General features: G+C 41.8%; 2 protein-coding genes across 11 annotated transcripts in view; one reads left to right on the forward strand and one right to left on the reverse strand.

The window, feature by feature from the left end:
* The window catches only part of grid2ipb (glutamate receptor, ionotropic, delta 2 (Grid2) interacting protein, b), a 41,125-nt gene extending 25,021 nt beyond the window's left edge, over positions 1 to 16,104 (reverse strand). For 3 of the 5 annotated variants that reach the window (XM_023153390.3, XM_004562292.5, XM_004562290.5), the window contains exons 1-4: positions 13,211 to 13,843; positions 12,279 to 12,532; positions 11,789 to 12,118; positions 9,016 to 9,170 (exon numbers count right to left, since the gene is read on the reverse strand). In XM_023153390.3, coding sequence (XP_023009158.3) covers positions 9,016 to 9,170; positions 11,789 to 12,118; positions 12,279 to 12,532; positions 13,211 to 13,295 — 824 coding nt within the window. In that variant the 5' untranslated portion in view covers positions 13,296 to 13,843. Of the gene's footprint in view, positions 1 to 9,015; positions 9,171 to 11,788; positions 12,119 to 12,278; positions 12,533 to 13,210; positions 13,845 to 15,052; positions 15,205 to 15,699; positions 15,810 to 15,949 lie in introns of those variants that run through there. The other 2 variants (XM_076887298.1, XM_004562291.5) reach the window with 2 other exon arrangements.
* Positions 16,105 to 17,206: 1,102 nt separating this feature from the next.
* zdhhc4 (zDHHC palmitoyltransferase 4) lies at positions 17,207 to 19,269 on the forward strand. Of its 6 annotated transcripts, none has more exons than XM_004562294.4 (7): positions 17,207 to 17,482; positions 17,574 to 17,771; positions 17,911 to 17,984; positions 18,065 to 18,243; positions 18,334 to 18,459; positions 18,560 to 18,804; positions 18,902 to 19,269. In XM_004562294.4, exons 2-7 carry the CDS (start codon positions 17,649 to 17,651, stop codon positions 19,199 to 19,201), a joined length of 1,047 nt encoding a protein of 348 aa, XP_004562351.3. In that variant the 5' UTR covers positions 17,207 to 17,482; positions 17,574 to 17,648; the 3' UTR covers positions 19,202 to 19,269. The 6 variants fall into 6 exon arrangements, with proteins under 6 accessions (XP_004562351.3, XP_004562352.3, XP_004562354.3 ...); XM_004562295.4 differs by having other exon boundaries at positions 17,207 to 17,450; XM_004562297.4 differs by having other exon boundaries at positions 17,207 to 17,450; positions 17,642 to 17,771.
* The last annotated feature ends 1,150 nt before the right edge of the window (positions 19,270 to 20,419 follow it).

Here is a 20,419-nt window from a genome sequence, read left to right on the forward strand (position 1 = left end):
GGAGTGCTGCAAACAATAGCAGTGACTAAGAGACAAAACAAAACAAGTCCCCACTCACCAGCAAACACACACACACACACACACACACACACACACACACACACACACACACACACACACACACACACACACACACACACACACACCAGAAAACAACTATTCATTCAAAAGATTAGAACTGCTGCCAGGAGACAAGACAGCCACCCACACACACATACATGCACACACACTTTCTGGAACTATATTTCTTAAATGTAGATGATCTAACATTAAATGACTGATCATCAGGTTTTATGATATGCATAGCTCCGAAATAAAAAACAGTTGGAAAAGTCAATTATCCTAATATTAGGTATACAAAGTAAACAAAGTATCCAAGAAAACTGGAGTAACAGGAACCCCCCTCCCATGTTTATGTGGTTATTCCGATCATTTCTACCTTATAATAGCAGTTGAGCTTAGATTACATACTGAACACAGTGGGAGAAACAGCTCGCATGGCACCGTCCACTCGTTTAAAGTGGATTTTCTATTCATTTCCTTTTTTTTTTTCATTAATAGATAATTACATGCTCATACATTTAGGGCGAGAGGTGGGGTACACCCTGGGCAGATCGCCAGTCTGTCACAGGGCTAACGCAGAGACACACAATCATTCACACCTATGTCAGTTAGATTGGATATTCTTAATATGGTGGTCATCACAGATACATACGTTTGTAGCTGTGAGCACAAAAGTTCCTTCAGCTTTTTCTTTACGAGGGGCAGAAAACTGAAATGTAGGGAGTGGGGTAGCTTTTTTTAGTAGATGAATTTAGGGATCCCTCAAAGTCCTTGTATAGAGTCTGACTGTTTGACTATATAGATAGTTATTTATCCCCACATGAATTCGAGGAGATCTAATTCTATAAGTATGCTAAGGCTACTTTCAGGTTGTCACAGGAGGTTGTCACAGCAGATAGGCTCTGCCTTTTTGATTTGGCAGATTGTTTTAAGCTGATGCCCTTCCTTATGCAACTCCCAGGGGACTTTTGTCTCCCACCACTGGCAGGAATCTATCATTTGTTAGGTGAGTGTGTAAACCACTACACTGTGGAGCTACTCCTTTCAGTACACCAAACCAGCTCATGAGCGGTGAGAACTGGAAAAAACCCCAAAAGAAATCACGCCACCTCTGAGAATTTATTAGCACAAGCACATACTGCCACAAGAAGGCAGCAGCCTACACATCCTGAAAACAATGCATGCTGTATAAAGTCTATTAACACTACGCTTTTTCTTTACTTCTCAAGGACCACATGTGAAGGACGTGTAGAAAATTCAAAGAGCACCAAAAACATTTGAAGTTAACATTTGATGATTGTTGGATCAGTGAGCTGAGGCCGGACACATATTTGCACAAACAACCATTTTGATTCCCACCTACATCAGCCTGTTGTGCTCTGACTGTCTGCTGCCGCTTATCTGCTGATCAGATGAATCAGTCATTAGCAGACAGGGCGCAGGGTCGGTGAAAAACAGCACCAGTCAAGCAATTAACCACGAACGCGCAAACAGAAAGGAGGGAGGAACAACAGCTACCACTGTTCATGTCCACGCGGAGCTAATTAAGCTGCAGCAACAATTCTGACAGCTAAATAAAGCAATTAGGACACTCGTTGGACAGAGAGAGAAGCAACTTCACAGCAGATGTGACTTTTCGCCAGCGTGCATTTAATTATCCATGGCTGCTGAAGTGCTTTATTAGGAGGTATTCAGGAAAATATGCAGCACCTTCAGCCCTGTTCTGTACTTGTAAGTGAGGCAAATAATGAAGACTCACTCACATCCAGAACCTACCGGTCACAGCTGCTGTTAACAACTTGTCAACTAATGAAGAGCTTGTTTTTGAAAAACCTGCCCAAAACATTTTCACTCTTTATAAGCTGTAGAAACAGGCCTGTAGAGATAACAATGATGTCATTAGAGCCTGAACCATTGTCCTTCTGGCCAGTGGTGGTATTTGACACTGTAATAACTACAAAACAGCAGCTGATGTTGACAACCAGTATAAACCCATCAGGCACATTTCAGCGGCAGTCTTTAATGACAGCAGCCGCCTCCAGCAGGAGACGCCACAATCTTCCAAGGTCACAAATAACAACACCAAAAGCATCTACTGCCAACGTCCCACTGCAGCTATAGGTGTGGTGTTTGTGCCCCAACCTGTCACAGCTGTTTTGCCAGCATGCACAGGGAGTACACAATCTTATACTAAAGGTAAAATTATTATTTAAGTAGTCTTCAGGAGTAATTTTCCAGGCCTCTTGAAGGACTTTTTGGATGTTTGCTGCTTTCTGATCTCTTCTCTATGTCAAGATGATCCCACACTGCTTCATTAATGCTCAGGTACAGGCTCTGAGGAGGTCAATCCATGACTGATGCTCTTCCGCTGCGTGTTTTTCTATCCAGGTACGGTTTTACTGCATTGGTAGTGTTTTCTGGGAGCACTGTCATTGTCAAAGATGGTGCTGGGAAGGGCACGCTCTACTCCATCCGCCAACCAACATCTCTAGGCAGGCTCTCAGGTGGAACCCTCAAGGCGAAAGAGAGGCTGCCCAAGAAACACCTGGAGATGAGACCTCGAGGCAGAAGTAAAAAAGATGGAGCCAACTAGAAAGAATGGCTCAGGACAGAAATCTCTGGAGATCTATCTTTGGCTGCCCTTACCCTGGCAGGGGTGATAGACAGTAGTCGTAGTAGTCATGCTGAAAAATGAAGCTGTTTCCAGACACCTTTCAGATTGCATTGCATGATCTGAAGGCATTTTTTTGCATTCATAATTCCATCAATTTTAACATGAGCTCCAACAATACTGGCTGAAATGCAGCCCCAAACCATGACACAGCCTCCACCATGTTTTACAGATGGGTGTACCCAGGGGTAGGCAACTCCAGGCCTCAAATGCCGGTGTCCTGCAGGTTTTAGGTGTGTGCTTGAACCAACACAGCAGGTTCAAATTGTTAAATTACCTCCTCAACATCTCTTGAAGTTCCCCAGAGGCCTGATAATGAACTAATCATTTGATTCAGGTGTGTTGACCCAGAGTGAGATCTAAAACCTGCAGGACACTGGCACTCGAGGCCTGGAGTTGCCTACCCTTGGTATAGACATTCAGCGTTCCTCTCTCCGTACATCCAGTATTAATGATCTGAAGGAATTTGTCAAGATTTTTGCACAAAAATACACACCAAGATACAACTGTTTTAAACTAAGTGGGCAGGCCGTGTGGGGCCTTGGTAATTCAAACAATTAGCATCTTTTTTCTAGACGCTTCTGTACAAATGCATAAAGAATTCAGACATTTCCAACTTGGTCCAGTGGTTACCTTGCAAAATTTCCCGGGAAAATCGAACCACAACTCCCATTTAAACTGGAGGTTTCTTCCTGTAAGAAGGGACTTTTTACTTCCCACTGTCACCAAGTGCTTGCTCACAGTCTGACTGTTGGAGTTTTTGTGCAGTCTTTACCTCACAATATTAAGCACCTTGAAGCGACTGTTGTTGTCATTTAGCACCACATAAAAAAAACTGAATTGAATTGGAAAAAAATTTTTTTTTTCCCGATTTCAAGGGTGTCACAGAACACATAAGAATAGAGTGATCAGATGAAATCAGCAAAACAAATATTGTACTTCTGACAGCGACATATGTGAAATTTTAAGTGTCAGCTCCTTCCTATAAGCTCTTTGGTCTTTGGTCAGCTGATAGCTGATGCTGTGGAGAAAATGACACTGACTGTGTCATGGCGATGATATCATGTTGTCACTGTGCCTGTGTGGATGCATGTTAACAAGCTAACTGGGAGTTTTAAATTGACTATAGGTGTGACTGCGAGTGTGAATGACTGATTCGTCTCTTTGTTACCCCTCTTTGTAACGGACTGCCCTGAATCTCGCCCAATGACAGCTGACACAAGCTCCAGTCTAGGTTAAAAAAAGTGGATGGATGGATACTAATTCGCTAAATCGTTAAAACGCTAACAAGCTGCATTATGGGAAATGTGAAATACAAGGTTTAGAGTATGTGAACCATAAAAGTCAGGATTACCTAAGCTCTACTGTATAAGCTTTGAGGTTTTTCCAACATTGCTAAACAACATAGTTTACAGGTGTAATTTTGCACCCATCTGAAACCACACCCAAAAGTGATGTCAAAGTCCACAGGCATGCCTGAGAGTACACTCCCCCATCATCACAGCAAAGTGGGAAATTAAACAGCTGCAGATGCGCAAGATCAATGTTTTCTGGGTGTTTTGAGGTACAGGGCAAAATATTCACAGAAATAGTCTCACCAAAGAAGTTTAAATAAATATGACTTTTCAGAAATATTACTTTTTCCCCTCTAATATAACCTGCCATTTGCAGAAAACTGCACAATCGTGCTTCCAAAAATGTCTTAATCATCAGCCAGGCTCCAGGTTTAGCAACATTATTTTTAAAGGCTTAAAAATCCACATGCTGCAACTTTAAGCGACCTGCCATCCTACACCATTTGTTAAATCTTCTTTGAGGTTTTTTCCTATCTCTTGTTTTAGAGAAGCTTTTAAGCGCTGGTGTGTACCGTCTCTTTGAAACAAATCTGCTCAGTTAAAGATATAGGACACATATTCTTAGCCCGCTGTCACTGTCTCTGCAGACTTTGATCAGGCTGAGGTGTGGATGTATCTGCAGCCTGAGACAGTGTTGCCTGAGCACAGACTACTGGCTACAATAAGCAGACTCCCTAGATATAAATAAATGTTCTCTTAGTGCCGTAGGTGTTGCAGCCCACACAGCCCTTCTCTGCTCTCTGTGCCCGCCTGCTATTTGCCATTTATTCACATCACAGCACTATTATGCCCTCCCATCTCTCACACAGAGATGTGGTACCTGTCTACGCAAGGCTAATCTCTGTTGGTGTGTAGCTGTGGCTATTAGCATCTTTTTATATATATGCAGCTGTTTACCCACCATATAAACACAGCTATCTGTTGCAAACAACAACAACATAATCAAAAGAAGTTTTCCGCGTCAACTCTTGGAAACTAAATGAGCGCTCTGATTTGACCTCATTTATAAAGAACGGAGATCTATAATTATCTGAAGGAGGGTTGTGGAGGAGGAAGCAAGCTGGGAGGAAGGGACAGATTTCTCAGAAGGGAGGAATGACAAGCAGAAAACTACAAAGACCTCATTTCATTTTGAGTGTCCAGATGTGACTCTGATGCAGAGAAGGAAGTTTGGTGCAAAGCCTAAATACATATAGGTTGGATAAGTAAGATGGGCAGATGATGTGATCTGTTAAAGTTAGCAGAGCATCTGACCTTTTGAGGGCAGATCATTAAAAACACTGCAGTTTAAAATTAAAGTGTTGCAATCAAACTATGACCACAGTGATGAAAGAAATAGCAATTCCAGATAATTAATATAACATAAATTATTTACAAGGGATATACACTCACCAGCCACTTTATTAGGTATGCCTGTTCAGCTGCTTATAAATAAATACCCAATCAGCCAATCACATGGTAGGAACTCATTACATTTAGGAATGTAGAAATATATTGAATAAGGAACAAATTAGGACATTAGGAAGTAAACTTAGTCTTTGTCATCTTATAAAAACAAAGAGTCTATCTTGGACAATCACTCTAGCACCTCTGCGAGGCTGTTCCTGAGCAGAAATCGCGCTTTAATATCCTCTCACGCTCGAGGTGACGGCGCTAACGCACTAATTCAGCAGGTTCGTGGTAGCATATGTCCGCTATCCAGATAGTGTGTTTGCCATCAAACTGACTGGATAGTCTGAACATAAAAAAGTGAGTGATGATTCAGAGCACAGAAAATAAATGTTGTAAAAGGATCAGAAACTTAATTTAACTTATAATTTCCACGAGGCAAAAAAAAAAACACACAAAAAGGCTGCTAGAAAAAAGGCCGTATTTAAAAATACTGCAGAATCCCCCAAAGCCTGCAAGCTGTGCATAAAGGACAAGGCTCAGAAATGCATGAAGACTAATACTCACTGTTCTAGTCGCACAGAAATGCTATCGTGATACACAACGTGGTTCAGAAAAATGCGTGACACTTGTTCATTGATGATCTGGGTTTGCCGTGATTAACAAGGCTGGCCCTGTCAGGGGCCTCGGGGGTCTTATAAAGGCCATCTGCAATGTATGCAGTTCTTAACTGATTATTTCTTTCATGCAAAGAAAACTCTTTCTTTGGTGCCTTTCAGAGGACTTCCTGCATGATACTGAACCATCGCCCTGCTACAGAAGACCACAGAGACACCAAAGACTCGGGTACTATGTTAAAGAGACTTGAAAGACCACCATCATTCCTTTTTAACCTGTGGAGAATCTGTGAAGCAATCACACTCGGAAAATCTAAAGGTCAGACAGTATACCCTGAGGCAGCTGCTTGCTTGGAAGGCAACTGTCATCCTCAGCTGGATGGTGGTTGAAGTGATATCAAAGAAGTTCATTTAGCGAGAAAAGCTTTCTCTAAACTGAAGAACATTCTGTCATAAAAAAATATAACAGACATCTGTTCATTACGATCACCTGGATCTCTCCAAATAATCAAATGCCATCTGCATTTTGTTTTGTCCCGCAGCTATTTTCATACTATAACATATTTATTGAGTATCGATCTTCTCCGGCAGACTGTTCTGGAGGAACAAACACATTCTGCAAGTGCTTAATCATTTGGAACAAGGTTTACACTAATAGAAGGAGGCAACTTGTTCCACTCTTGACTGTACCCACTTTGTACTTTGTGTTCACTTCATTGAAGACGCTGTACAAGGCTCCTGTGAGGAGCTTTTTTTTTTTTTTCATGTACAGAGTACAGTGCAGCAGTAGCTCGGGAATCGTTAGAAACAAGCTCCAGCCTCTGATTCCTGCAGTCAGAACTAAACACCATCATTATCAGCACCACTAACAAAGCAAGATTTGTGCTCAGTGTGCAGCATGATGAGGCAGACTACTGCCTGCGACCACATCTGGATAATTGTTTTTAATGTCTGAATGGCTACAAATGAGAGATTTTTTGACTGATGTATACATTTAGCCGTTAAAAAAATAATAAACAACATAATAAATATTTTCAACTGATTATTTACATAATCTCAGAGTCAAAACGATGGTCCAATTCTAGCACACAGACATTAACTGAACCACACCCTCTGCTCATACATGTGAAAAGAGAGTACACCTTAAAAGCAGAGACTTAGTGATCCTAAGAACACCCAGTCACTTCATACACAGACACGAAAGCGTTGCATTGTTAACTGTGTTGTTAACCACAAACAGTTTTTATCAACCCAAGTGAGACTGCATTACATCAAACTATATGAATAAACTGCCAATGGTCCAAATGAGCTTTGTTATCCCCGAAATCAGGGGGATAATGAATTTAAAATCTATCAAACATCAGCAGCAGCTGCAGCAGCAGCCTGTCCTATACTTTAAGGACTGCATTAAACATCCACTCAAGCTCTCACATTATTACACCTGCACAGCCACCAGCAGATGGGAGGTGATAAAAATTCACAACGTCTGCAAAAACACACAAAGAAGCCACATTTCACACAACACTGGAGAATATCAGCAATGAGAGGAGGATATACTCACCCCAGGCAGTTCATTGCTTTAGCTGTCAGCCATAGCTCAATAATCAGCTAAACATCTGCACAAGTCTAAAAGCAGCAGTGAGCAGAATACTGGGCTCGTGCACTGCTCCTGAGCTGCTCCTCTGTGGGGGATAAAAGGTCTTCTGGGACCTCGGTGCGGCCAGGAGGCCGTCTTCACCAAGTGTCAAGAAAAAAATGGTCACCGCACAGAGAAAGCAGGGAAACAGTCTGAGCGGTATAATGAGAGGACAATCTATCAGTGCTAAACACAAACACCCCTTAAGAGAGAGGGAGAGTGAGGTAAGAGAGCTGGGAGACGGGCAAGGATGGAAGTCCACAGAGAGATGCTATTAATGCTGGTATCGGTCCTTGTAGCAGATAGGAGTGTCCCTCATTGCACAAATACCAACTCTCAGCTTTGGATTATTCATGCCTAATTGAAGGCACTAAAAATCTTGTTGCCTATCTCAGCAGTGACCTCATACAAATGGAAACCCTTCTTACGGTATATTAATATCACGAAAGAGAGTTGAAAGTGGTGTAGTAGTACTGGAGGAAGGAAGCCAGCGTAGTAACAGAATAAAAGCTTCAATTGGCTGGACTTGTGGATGGAGAGGAATCTGTGGACACACTGTCTGGGGATTTATTTTGGCACACAGACAGCCCATAACTAAAGAGTTGTTCACATTTGGTTACCTGGCACAATTCTGTCTGGTAGAAAGCCACCTCCACGCATCTTCAAAAAAGAAAAAAAAAACCTGCTGGATGTAGCTCCAGATTTTATTTTAATTTTTTTTTTATTTGAAAGGGCTGCAGAGACAGAGAGAGCAGCATGGCTACCAGTAGTTCCACGAAGCGAGTACTCTACTAAATCTGTGAGTGGCTCATCATCACAGGCACCTCCATGCAGTGAATGCAGAACATTTTGCCAATCCTCATTTCCCCCCCTAAAACTCTAAGCTCCCAGTTATAGACCCGTCCTTGTCAGTTTAGTCTCTCAGTTTCTCTTTAAATGAAAGTTTAAGAAACTCGGGTGGGTCACTGTGGATTTACCATGTGTTGCAGATGGAACCCACACATTTCTCTAATCTGCAACCAAATGTGCAGGAAAATCCAGTTTACAGTCATCATGAATTCAATCCATGCAGATTATTTCAGTCTCACTAGGACCGAACACGTGCAAATCTCTGTGATGCAACACAAAGAGATGGCCTAGTATGGTAGCGTACTTTAGAGAGCATTTGACGTTTACAGCTCACTCACAAATTGCTTGCATTGTTTGCATCTTTTTGCATCTTCTCCAATGAAGACTAATCTACTTCCTACCTGTGCAATGTGAGCTCAAACCTCTGTCCCCTACCTGATGCTGGAGATGAGCTGTCGATGTTCGTCAGTGGTGAGTATGTCCGGCAGGACAGAAGCTAACCACTCAACTTTCTTCTCTGCGGCGTACTGCTTCAGCACAGCAAAGAGTCTCTCTTTCACTTCGGGATCGTCACCTAAAATCTGGTCGACCTGTTGGAGATTCAAAAGAGGGTAGCTTCTGGTAGAGAGGAGGGTAGTCAGTAAAAGAGGAAAAGCTATGACCTCACTGTTTTTAGCATAGTACCAAACAGAAGTATTTATTTTTGTGTATATTTTATGCTGTAATTTTCATTTCTCTTGTCATTATTTAACCAAAAAGCAGCGTATGAAAAACTAGTACACCCCATGATTCAGTAGCTTGTAGAACCACCTTTAGTAGCAATAAGTTGAAGTAATCATTTACTGTATGATTATCGTTGTGGCATTCATTCATGCATAGCTCTGTTAACTACAGCACTTTTCAGCCAAGATTTTGTAGAGTAAGGGAGATCATTGTTTTTTTGCATGACCCAGTTTGAGACAAGTTTTAGGTGCTGGACAGATGGCCTCACCTTTGACTCTAGAACACTTGTGCTATACAAAGTTCATGGTTGACTCAGTGATTGCAAAGTACGTAGGTCCTGTAGCTGCAAAATAGGCCCAAACCATCACCTGTCCATCACCGTGTTTTGCAGTTGGTATGTGGTGTTTGTACCAATATGTTGTGTTTGTGACGCTATACATTATAGCCAAACATCTCCACTTTGGTCTCTTCTGTCCAAAGCACATTTTTCCAGAAGTCTTATGGTTTGTTGCAGGAGTACTGACAGGGACAAGAAAGCAAGCCTTCAGCTTTCAGGCCAGTCTTCTGTGGAACCAGCTCCAAGTTTGGATTCAGGAGACAGACACAGTCTCTGCTTTTAAGATTAGGTTTGAAACATAGTTAGACTTTGATCATAAACCCTCCCTTAGTTATACTGCAGTAAGCCTAGGCTACTGCAGGCTTCACTGGGTGTTTCTTCTTCACTCACCTTTTTCACTCACTCTGTGTTTATACACTTCTTTGCATTTAATTACTAGTTACTATGAAGTTCTGGCTCTTTTCCACAATGTGTCTTTTGTCCTGACTCCCTCCACTGAACCCCAACTGGTGCTGGGAGATTTTCCTGTTAAATGGAAGTTTTTCCTTCCCACTGTTGCCAAGTGCTTGCTTATAGGGGAATCAGATTGTTGGAGTTTTCTCTGTATTATTGTGGGGTCTTTACCTTACAATGTAAAGCTTCTTGAGGCAACTGTTGTTGAGATTTGGTGCTAAAGTGAAATTGAATTCAAATGCAACTTTGCAAACTTAAACCATGCTGCCATGTTCTTTTTAGAGACAAGAGGTTTACTCCTCGCAACCCTTCCAAACAAGTCACATTTGTTCAGTCTTAAGTTTAAGATTTAACATGATAAGTGAACCCCGAAGAGTCTGAGATTCCTCTGACCTTGGGGTAAATTTACTGGGATGTCCAATCCTGGGAACTGGCAACTGTCCTGAATGTTCTGTACTTTTGAACAATCTTTCTCGCTGTAGAATTATGTACTTCAAATGCAATGGCCTTATAACCCCTCACAGACTAATGGGTAGCAGCAATTTCTTCTGTTGAGCACCACATTTCACACAACTAGAGCATTCAGGTGTGTTATAACAGACAAGCTACCAAATCTTTTGCTTTTATAGAGGTGTTCATTCTTGCTGATGACTATTTACATCTTTATACTTAGTGAAGCAGTAGAGTACTTAGTTTTTCACACACTGATTCTGGATTTGTTTTTCTTAAACTAATAACAGCATGGTGTAATATTTTATGTGCTGCTTTTTTATTTTAAGTTATGTTTAAATAATTTGATAACCTGGTACAAACCAGAATAATATTTTCATAGTGACCTGACACATAAAGCCTTCAAATTGAAAGAGGGTGTGTTTTCTTTTCCACATGACTGTAAACAGAACGTTGTTGAATTTTGAGTGATTTTATAGAGTTACTATCTGGCCTGTCATAAGAAGGTGGATAACTATAGACTTTCATTCATTCTGGTCTCAAAAACATGTCGACATTCTACATTCGATTACATTAAATATTCATGAAATAGGCACTAAAAACACATACAACTTAAAATTTAAAAAACAAACATTGTTACATGACATCCCCGACCTCATCTGAAGTGTGTACAATTGATTAGTATATATATAAAATGTTGGCAAGTATATAAAAGTAATCCCTTTTAACCCAAAGCTCATATTCTGTTGAGCATCAGGCTTCTCTGATCTTTGACTGTCTAAAGCACTCTGATGATACAAATTTCTTTATATGGTTATCTGCAGTAAGCACACAATATACAGACAGTACAGCTCAGAAGCACTGGGTGCTGCCCTTCATGTGGCTTCTGGAGGTTGGCCAATCATAAGAAAGACAGGTTTTAGTAAGGGAAACCTTGAAAATAAAGGCGCTTGTTTCAGACACGGGACAAATTGAGGGACTTAAGGATAAATAAGGATTTTATTTTAACCATGACTCATGCAAAATTATTCCAGTAGAGGCACAGAAGAAATAAACAGCAACCATAATAGGTCCTTAAATTCATATAAGGTTTTGCAAAACTCTGCTTGGTGCACAGAAATACTTGTTTATTTTTTTGTCAAATAAGCCCTGCCCTCTCCAAAACAGTTGCATGGGAACAAAAAAAACAGCTTAGGCAGAGAATGTTGTCTTTAATTAGAAAATACCTTTTAATGCGAAACCTACCTTCCTGTTGAACTCCAGAGCCTTGTGTTTGCGGTCCAGTCTCGCCCCCTCTCCACCCATCTGACTGTCCTCTATGCTGATGCTCCATTTGTGCCTTGGCCCAAGGCACAGCACTCCCAGGCGGAGTGTCCTCCCCTGGGATGCCTTGATTAGTGCTGCAGCCATCTCGTGCTGCCTGACTGGGATACCGTTCACTTCCATGACATAATCCCCAGCCCTCAGGCCTGCACGGCCAGCTGGAGAACAAGGAGAGCAGTCCTCCACCAGTAGGGGGCAGTCTCCCACAATGGTAAACCCAAAACGACCATCTGGACCTGGCGTGATGTCCATCTGTACGAGACATTTGCCTCAGTGTTTGACCACAGAACATATCCCCCAACAGGTATCCACAATAGTGCAGATCTACTGCTTACTATATTATGACATGCATTTCCACACCCATTAACCTACGCATGCAGTATAGATCTGAAGGATTTGAGAGCTGCATGACCTGCTGTATGCGGGACACCACTCCAATGCTGGGAGGGATGTTCTTCTGAGTCTGGGCGATGGCGATGACAGCTTGAGGACCTAGCGTCGACACATTGTGGCCTTCGATCTCCAGGACCTGGTCCCCTGCCTGCAACCCTGCCAGGTGGGCACTGCTGCCTTCCTCCACTGACAAGATGTAGCTAGGTCCAGCCCCACCAAGGTGGAAGCCAAAATCCTCAGGCCAGCCCTGGTTGGATGTCGGCATGCTGAGGACTTTTAGAAACAGGGAGAAAAGGACAGTGAGGTTTGCTTCAATATGGAGTCTCGTGGTACTTAAAAATACTTACCCACTGTAGCCAGTGGATTCAAGTTCAGCGACATCGCAAGAAAACTCTATGATACAGTCTTTTGTTTTAAAGATATTCAGTTTGTTCTCTGTCTCCTTCCCTGTCTTAGCTGTACATCAAGTGTGGCTCTGTAACCCTCTATGCTGAACCATGACACACTCAGCAGTCCCTGACCTGGTTCATAAACTCTTTCACAGCCAATCAAATTAAAGCATTGAAAGATTGTGACCTTAATTAGCTCAGGAGACAGAAGTTCCTCTTGCTATTTTTTGCACTCAGAGCACATGCATGTCTCTCCTGTCGAACGGTAATTGAATGGAAAAGCAATAACGCGACAGAGCACACCACTGGCTGCATGGATGAACAGGTAAGAGGTTGAATTCCAGGTTAAATAACAGGATTATTTCCAACCAAATGGGAAAATAGCAGGAAATATAAGGCTTTCAGAACCACCTCTAATGGAACAAGTACAAATTTCACAGCAATGAATTGCTATAAACCCTGTAGCTCAGCTGTAGGCTAATGATGTGCTGCACAGCTTTCCAAAAGCCACAGCGCAGCAGAATTCACAGAGCTGACGAAGACGAAGGTTATAAAGACTTACAGAAATCTTTGGCTGGATACCGAGAGCCCCGTTTGCTCTGGCGGAAAGAGTATCTGCCCTTTTTGTTTTGCAAAAATTTCTTCATCTTGAATGTCAGATACCCGGTGGCCTGCTAGGAGGCTGTTATCCAGTCTTCTCAAGTGTAGTGTTTTTAAAAAAATAATATCCCCACCACCCACAACCCAAAGTCAAAGAGAAAAGGTGACAAACTCAAAATACTGCCCCATTCCTCCTCCCTGAAACCACAGCAGTCTCCTCATGAGCAAAGGGTGAGTGTGCATGAAAAGCAAGTGCAGTCTCTTCCTGTGAGTATGTCAAGGAGTTGGTCCTGCATCTCATCCCTGATTCATCCTAGGGCCAGCCTGCTTGCACAGTGTTAATCAGAAAACTGGGACGCGTGCACCCGCGCACCTCGGTTCCTTAATAATTCTCTCTCCAAAAAGGGTATTGTAAGGCCTCATTTTTCTATAAATACACCCATGTGTCTTTTCTTCCTCCCCCTCCTCTCTTGGCAAGGTGGCTCTCCGTGGGACCGCTCCTGGCCCAGAATCACTCTGCGTCGATGCGAGAAAGCCCGAGGAGCTCTAATTGGAGCGTCTGCATGCCTGTGATTCTCTGCGTACTCTGAAATGGTCGGTCCATTGATAAGGAGCGGGGGCAATTTAAGACTTTAGCCTGTGGGATTAGTAGGATTATCAGCTGAATCTGCTCTCCTCCACCCCCCCTTGTTATTAATACTGTAGGAACACATGCTCCCCTCCCGTATTAGATATTTAGAGTGCCTCTATTGAAGTTTATTTTAGCACTGTGCACACTTTTAGACGTGTATTTATGATGAAATAGGCTAAATGCTGCTCTAGTTCAATTCAATTCAATTGTATTTATATAGAGCCAGATCAGAGCTGAAAACTAAAACTTAAAACTGAAAATTTATGGCGTCAGTGTGCTGATTAAAAATTAGCCCGGTGGATTTATCAGCAGATATCAGCTATTTGCCAACATATCAATATCAACATCAAGAAGGAAAAACCCTTCAACCATGCTATGGGTGCTGATGTTGTGCTCTGCAACTTCCCTGTTGGCAACACACGTTTACCAGCAGAGTCGAGCAGAGCATGAAGATCTTGCTGTGACGGTAAAACATGACTATTTTTTTAAACTGCAATGCTTTATCTTCTTAGTAAGGACTAATGAATCAATACACATAACAATTGCTAATCCATTTATGTATGTGCGTCTGAAAGAAAAAAAACATATCAGCCAATATATCAGATTTTTTAAATCACCAAATGTTGGCATAGGTCTTAAAAATCCTATATCGAGCAGGCTCTAAGCTGCACGTGTGACTATCTGCTTATATCCTTGAACTGAAGCTCACATCAAGTTTTACTTTTACAGTATTACACGTATTTTTTAACTGACATGCATAACAGCTGGAGAGGAAGCTGAGGAAGCGCGCAGGTGGGCTTATTGGAGTGTAAACTGTCATTAGTGCCAAAGCGCACAATAAGGAACAAACAGTTCAGTGCAAACTGAATAATTAAACACAAATGACTGCATCTCCAAACACACTTTTCACTTCAATCAAACTCTCCTCTTACACTTACAGTCTTAAAGACGATTGAGTCGTCTATGACAAGATGCGTGACAGAAAAACTTTAAACCACCTGAAACAATTTATCTTTTGACAAAGAAAATTGTCATTTCAGGTATAAAGCTGTAATTTTGATTTCAAACTGTAACAGCAGATACGCTCGTGGCACTGTAACTTGATTTATCCGACATAAGAGACAATAAAAAATGATTAAGGCCCCCAGCACAGCACATCCAAACATTCAGTACCTGTTTAAGCAGCATTCGGAGATGAGCCTGCGCAGCTCCCGAGTAATGCTCCCCTCTGCAGCTCTGTGAGCTGTAATATGAGTGTTGGGCCATGTCCGCAACAGTATCCACTGACTGGTGTCCTGTGGTGCCTTGATGCATTGTGTGGAGGACTGGATTGCAGAGACAAACAGCAAACAGTTAATGATTTTATTCAGGCACCAAAGTCAAACACTATAGGCCTAAATTAACCTCGATGGCGGGTATCAGTCTATAATCAAACCAGATGACAGTAGCTGATATTTGTTTGTCATTGTCGGATCAATTTTTGAACAAAATACATGTTCAAAGCTAGTGTAATGAAGAGTTGAAAGACATTTCTTCATGTCTCTGGCACAAAGGGTGGGATAAAAGCATTGCTCACAGCACTGTAACTTGATTTATCTTATATAACAGTCAATAAAAGATGATTAAAGCACCAGCACAGCGCATCCAGGCATTCAATAAACAAAAGGAAGTTAACTGTTGTTATACTGAAATTATATATTTAAAATTCTCCTTTTTGAAGTTTGTGTGCTAACTTTTAGACAAAACCTTTTATACTTCAATGCATGTTTTGAAGTCCCAAAAAAGAGAGAGAGAAAGTATAAAATACTCTAATTACTCACATGTATTTTGGACACAGGAAACAAAACATTACTGTTGATGCTATCTCACACTGGATTCCTCAGGTAGCAAAGCTCCAGACATCACCTCTCTCTTTCTTGAACTATAGAAACTGCAGGCAGAAATTCTCTCAATGAAATAGTGAATTAACCAGTAACACATTTAACAGTAAAATCAAGAGTAATGCATTTATAAAACACGTGTATTATTGGCTCTGGCAAAGGCCTCAAAACTTCCAGTTTATACACTGACCAGTCACTTCGTTAAGTACACCTTGGACACCCGTTTGCCTTCAGGGCTGCCTTCATTCTTTGTGGCACACATTCAATATTCCTCCCTTGACACTGCACATGATCCAGCTAGAAGCAGCCATCGTAGAGAGATGCACATGGTTGGCAATAATACTCAGGTGGGATGTGGAATTTAAATTATGCCCATTTGGTAAAGGGGCCTAAAGTGTGCCAAAAAATGCCCCACACACCATTACACCAGCAGCAGCAGCAGCCTGAACCATTAACACAAAGCAGGATGAATCCCTGCTTCATGGTTTTTACTCCAAATTCCAACCTTAACAATTACATGTCAAAGCAGGCTCCAGGCAACATTTTTCCAGTCTTCTGTCCAAGTTTGGTGAGCCTGTGAGAATTCTAGCCTCAGTTTCTTGATCTTAGCTGAGATGGCACCTGGTGTGGTCGCTGCTGTAGCCCATTTTCTTCAAGTGTTGATGTGTTTTGAGTTTAGAGTAACTCTGTGATGAGTTATTTGAGTTTTTATTGCCTTCCTGTTAGCTTTTTCTTTGACATCTAGCATCAACAAGACATTTTCACCCAGAGAACTGATGCTCACCGGATATTGACTCTTTTTTGGTACCATCCTCTGGAAACCCTAGAGATGCTTGTGTGGTGGAAAATCACAGTCAACCAGCAGTTTCTGAAATGCTTGGACCAGCCTGTCCAGCCCCAACAGCAATGCCACATTCATAGTCACTTAAATCACCTTTCACCCTTTTCTGATGCTCAGTTTAGTGAACTTCAGCAGGTCGTCTTGGCTACGTCTGCATGGGTAAATGCACTGAGCTGCTGCCATAGGCTGATTTAACATCTGTGTTGACAATGTAGTAACCAGTGAGTGTATGTGGGTAGTGATGTGCATCATAGCTCTCTCTTCTTTTTTAAATAGAAGATGTTTAAGCAAACTTTAGAAATGTCTGAAGCCTGTTTTAGATATTGGGATGGGGATGTAAACTGTCGAAAAATAACAGGATTTTCAATAAAAGAAAGAGCTGGCTGAATGCACTTGTCTTGCACACCTCCTTGTATGGCTATTAATACACGTTTATAACAGGAGACAGGGACTTTTAACGCAAAGTATACTTACAACTTTTAAAATTAATAATCCCCTCTCTTAATCAGCCGAAAAAAACCCAAAAAAACAAAACACACTGTTCATTTATATCAGTGTAAAGTAAAAAGGAGTAGGACACATTTCCACTGTCCTCTCACAGCGGGGAGGCTTCGACGTTAGCCCAGCCCATTAGCGATGCTAAGGAAGTAGCATTGTTTACAGGGGCAGGACGTGAGCATGGAGCAAAAGTAAAACTAGAAGCCTCCTAAACCGACTCTGTTGACTTGAGACAAACACTAAAAGGCAGCTATGTGTAACCTCGACTAGATGGTAAGGTGAGAGCGAGCATGAAAATGGGTTTACAAGGAGAAGAAACGAAGACTTGGTTCAGTTTTGCTAACGCTGCAGTGTGGGTACTGAGAGGTTTCAGCGGATGCTAATGTAACTTGTTCACCTGAGTCTTTAACGCGTTTAAAGGAAGTAACTATGACTGAAATTTAACTGTAACAAAGCCTAATTGTTTCTTTTTAAGCTTGCTACCTGCTGTCGGTGAGTTTGTACCGTAAACACCTGTTGTTTGCCTCTCTGCGATGCTGCCAGGTGAGATATGGATTTCCTGACGCTGTTTGGCATTTACGTTGTGGTGGTGCTCACATGCATAGCTCTAGTGTGCAGATACTCCGGCCAGCAACACAGCCCCCTTAATTCACTCTACAGCTTTGCATTAAAGGTAAGAAAAGAGCAGAAACGGGATGAGTATGAAGCTTTTCTTTTCATGCAATTCCAAAGACCGACACTCTGTGGCGCTGTTGTCTCAATATAAAGAAAACGTATCCACTTCACTTACAACTATGTGCTTTTTTTCACAGAGACTTTCATCGATTACTCCAAAGTGGCTGCAGAAGTTTTCACAGTGGACTTTGCACAGACTGTTCCATCAGAGGTTTGTAGTTCTCTCTTAGCGTTTACAGAGTTTAATGTTTATTTGAGGCTTGATTCAGTGTTATTTGAATTTGACTGCAGGAGCAACGCGTTCATATACCTGCACATCCTGCTGGAGGGCGCCGTGTATGCAGAGTTCACTTACGAGGTGTTTGGCTTCTGTAGGGAGATGGACACCACTCTGATCAGCCTATCTGTGCCTTATATCCTGTTGGCCATCAAGACCTTCTTCTTCTACCTCTGCATCAAGACAGACCCAGGTTCATTTTAGTTTGACCACATCTTGTTTAAATGTGCGGTGGTGGTGTCAGCAATGGCAGTGTGTTATCTCACTTCTCTCCATCTGTCAGGCACAGTGACAAAGAAGAAAGTTGCCGGTCAGCTGCACATCTATTCGTACGATAGGAGGTTGTTTCACCCGGGAATCATATGTTCGACTTGCCAGCTTGTCAAACCAGCCCGCTCGAAACACTGTAGTGAGTGCTTTTTAATTTGTCAATGTCAGCACCTGAGGTACTGGGAGAAAAAGAAAGGTAGCGTGTCTCAGTGCTGACTGTAACTCCTCCTGTGATTCAGGGGTCTGCAACAGGTGTGTGCAGCGTTTCGACCACCACTGCGTCTGGGTGAACAACTGCATCGGTGCTCAGAACACACGTTACTTCCTGCTTTACCTCTTCAGCATCTGTGCCATGGCGTGCGACATCGCCCTGTTAACGGTGGACATGCTGCTTCATGTCGTGCTGCGCACAGGGCTCCTGGGGGCCAGTTACTTAGATGAGAATGGCCAACGGCAGCCAGCAGGATTTCTGTTTGTCGTGCAGGTACTGCTGACACACTGAATATTGCACACAGCTGTTTTTGCTTCTAACTGAAATTCAATTTTAATCATCCGCCCCTCCTCCCACTTTTTTCTTCCAGCATCTCTTCCTTACTTTTCCCCGAATTGTCTTCATGCTGGGCTTCTTACTCTTTGTATTCTTCCTCCTGGCGGGTTACACCATGTTCCATTCCTTTCTTGCTGTTGTGAACCAGACCTCCAATGAGTGGTACAAAAGTCGAGGCTACGTTTGCCAGCACTGCCACCCATCTACAGCGGCCGATATTCTCTGTAGCCCCATCCCAGATCACTCTAAAAGATACTACTACAGCAGGGGGGTCCTCCGAAATCTGAGGGAGATTGTCTTCCCTCCACGGCTTGTTCAGAAAAAAGACAATTGATTGGTTCCATTTACTGTCTACCATAACTACTGTAAACACTACTGGAAAATAAAGTTTATTGGTTTCTTTATGGCCTCTGGTTTGTGAATTGAAGATTGTTTTAATTAACTGTTGCAGCTACAAGTTTACCAAATCAAACACTTAGAGGTAGCTTCTATGATTATGTTTAATCTCAAAGTAGCTGCTGCTTGTGGGATTAATGGGGATGTATTTACACAAGTTATTTTGATGGCTGAGGAGGGTTTTTTTTTAATGTTATTACATTTAAAAAGAAGTCTTTACATTTAAAGAAAGGAGAAAAAAATGGAATGTAAACTTCAGACCATGAAGAAACAAAACAAAGTCTTGCAAGTAAAGCTTAATGAAGCACTGCACAGAAATGCAGAAATGTTTCACGATGAAAGTCTCATAAACCAGCAAGACGAAGAAAATAAAAATACACAAAACCTGCCCAGTGTAGATATTGTAAATAAGGGCTGGGAAATAATCTTTATTGAAGATCCGCAGCATATTGCAAGCCTGATGACAACAAACAAGCAGAACTGCGACCAGTTAAGAAAAATGTCCTACCAGCTTCAACAAACAGAAGCTATTAATCAGGAGCTCTATGGGAATCTCAAAGACACTGAGAACAAGAATCTGCAGCTTCACCTAAAACTTGATGAAGCCCTGGAGAAAAACAAAGAGTTTCTTCAAGAGAAACAGCAACAGGAAAAAATGCAGAAAAAGACACAAGTTATTCTCCAGGACTTAGAAAGGAAAAATCTACAGCTACACGCATGTTCTAATGAAATGAAGGAGAAAATCATGGAACTAGAAGGAGAAAGGGAAAAACTGATAAAACAATACTCAGGCGCGCAGCACATTTGCAATGAAATGCTAAGCAAGAACTCAGAGCTTGTGGAACTTTCTAACATCATAAAATACAAAATTGATGAAATCCTGAGAAAGAGCACAGAGCTTGAGGAACTTCATAACAACTTAAAATACAAAAAGAAGAAAATGCTCAAGGAAAACACAGAGCTCGAGGAAATTAATAACAACTTAAAATACAAAAAGAAGAAAATGCTCAAGGAAAACACAGAGCTCGAGGAAATTAATAACAACTTAAAATACAAAAAGAAGAAAATGCTCAAGGAAAACACAGAGCTCGAGGAAATTAATAAGACTTTAAAGTGCAAAAACAATGAAATGCTCAGGGAAAACAAAGAGCTTGAG

The sequence above is a fragment of the Maylandia zebra genome, linkage group LG8 (assembly GCF_041146795.1).
Source record: "Maylandia zebra isolate NMK-2024a linkage group LG8, Mzebra_GT3a, whole genome shotgun sequence".
NCBI lineage: Eukaryota > Metazoa > Chordata > Actinopteri > Cichliformes > Cichlidae > Maylandia > Maylandia zebra.

Bases quoted from the DNA above. Each gene is read 5' to 3' on its own strand.
- zdhhc4 (XM_004562294.4), top strand. From the start codon at position 17,649: ATGGATTTCCTGACGCTGTTTGGCATTTACGTTGTGGTGGTGCTCACA. The intron at 17,985-18,064 runs GTTTGTAGTTCT...ATTTGACTGCAG, and splicing joins CACAGACTGTTCCATCAGAG to GAGCAACGCGTTCATATACC. The intron at 18,805-18,901 runs GTACTGCTGACA...TTTTTCTTCCAG, and splicing joins GATTTCTGTTTGTCGTGCAG to CATCTCTTCCTTACTTTTCC.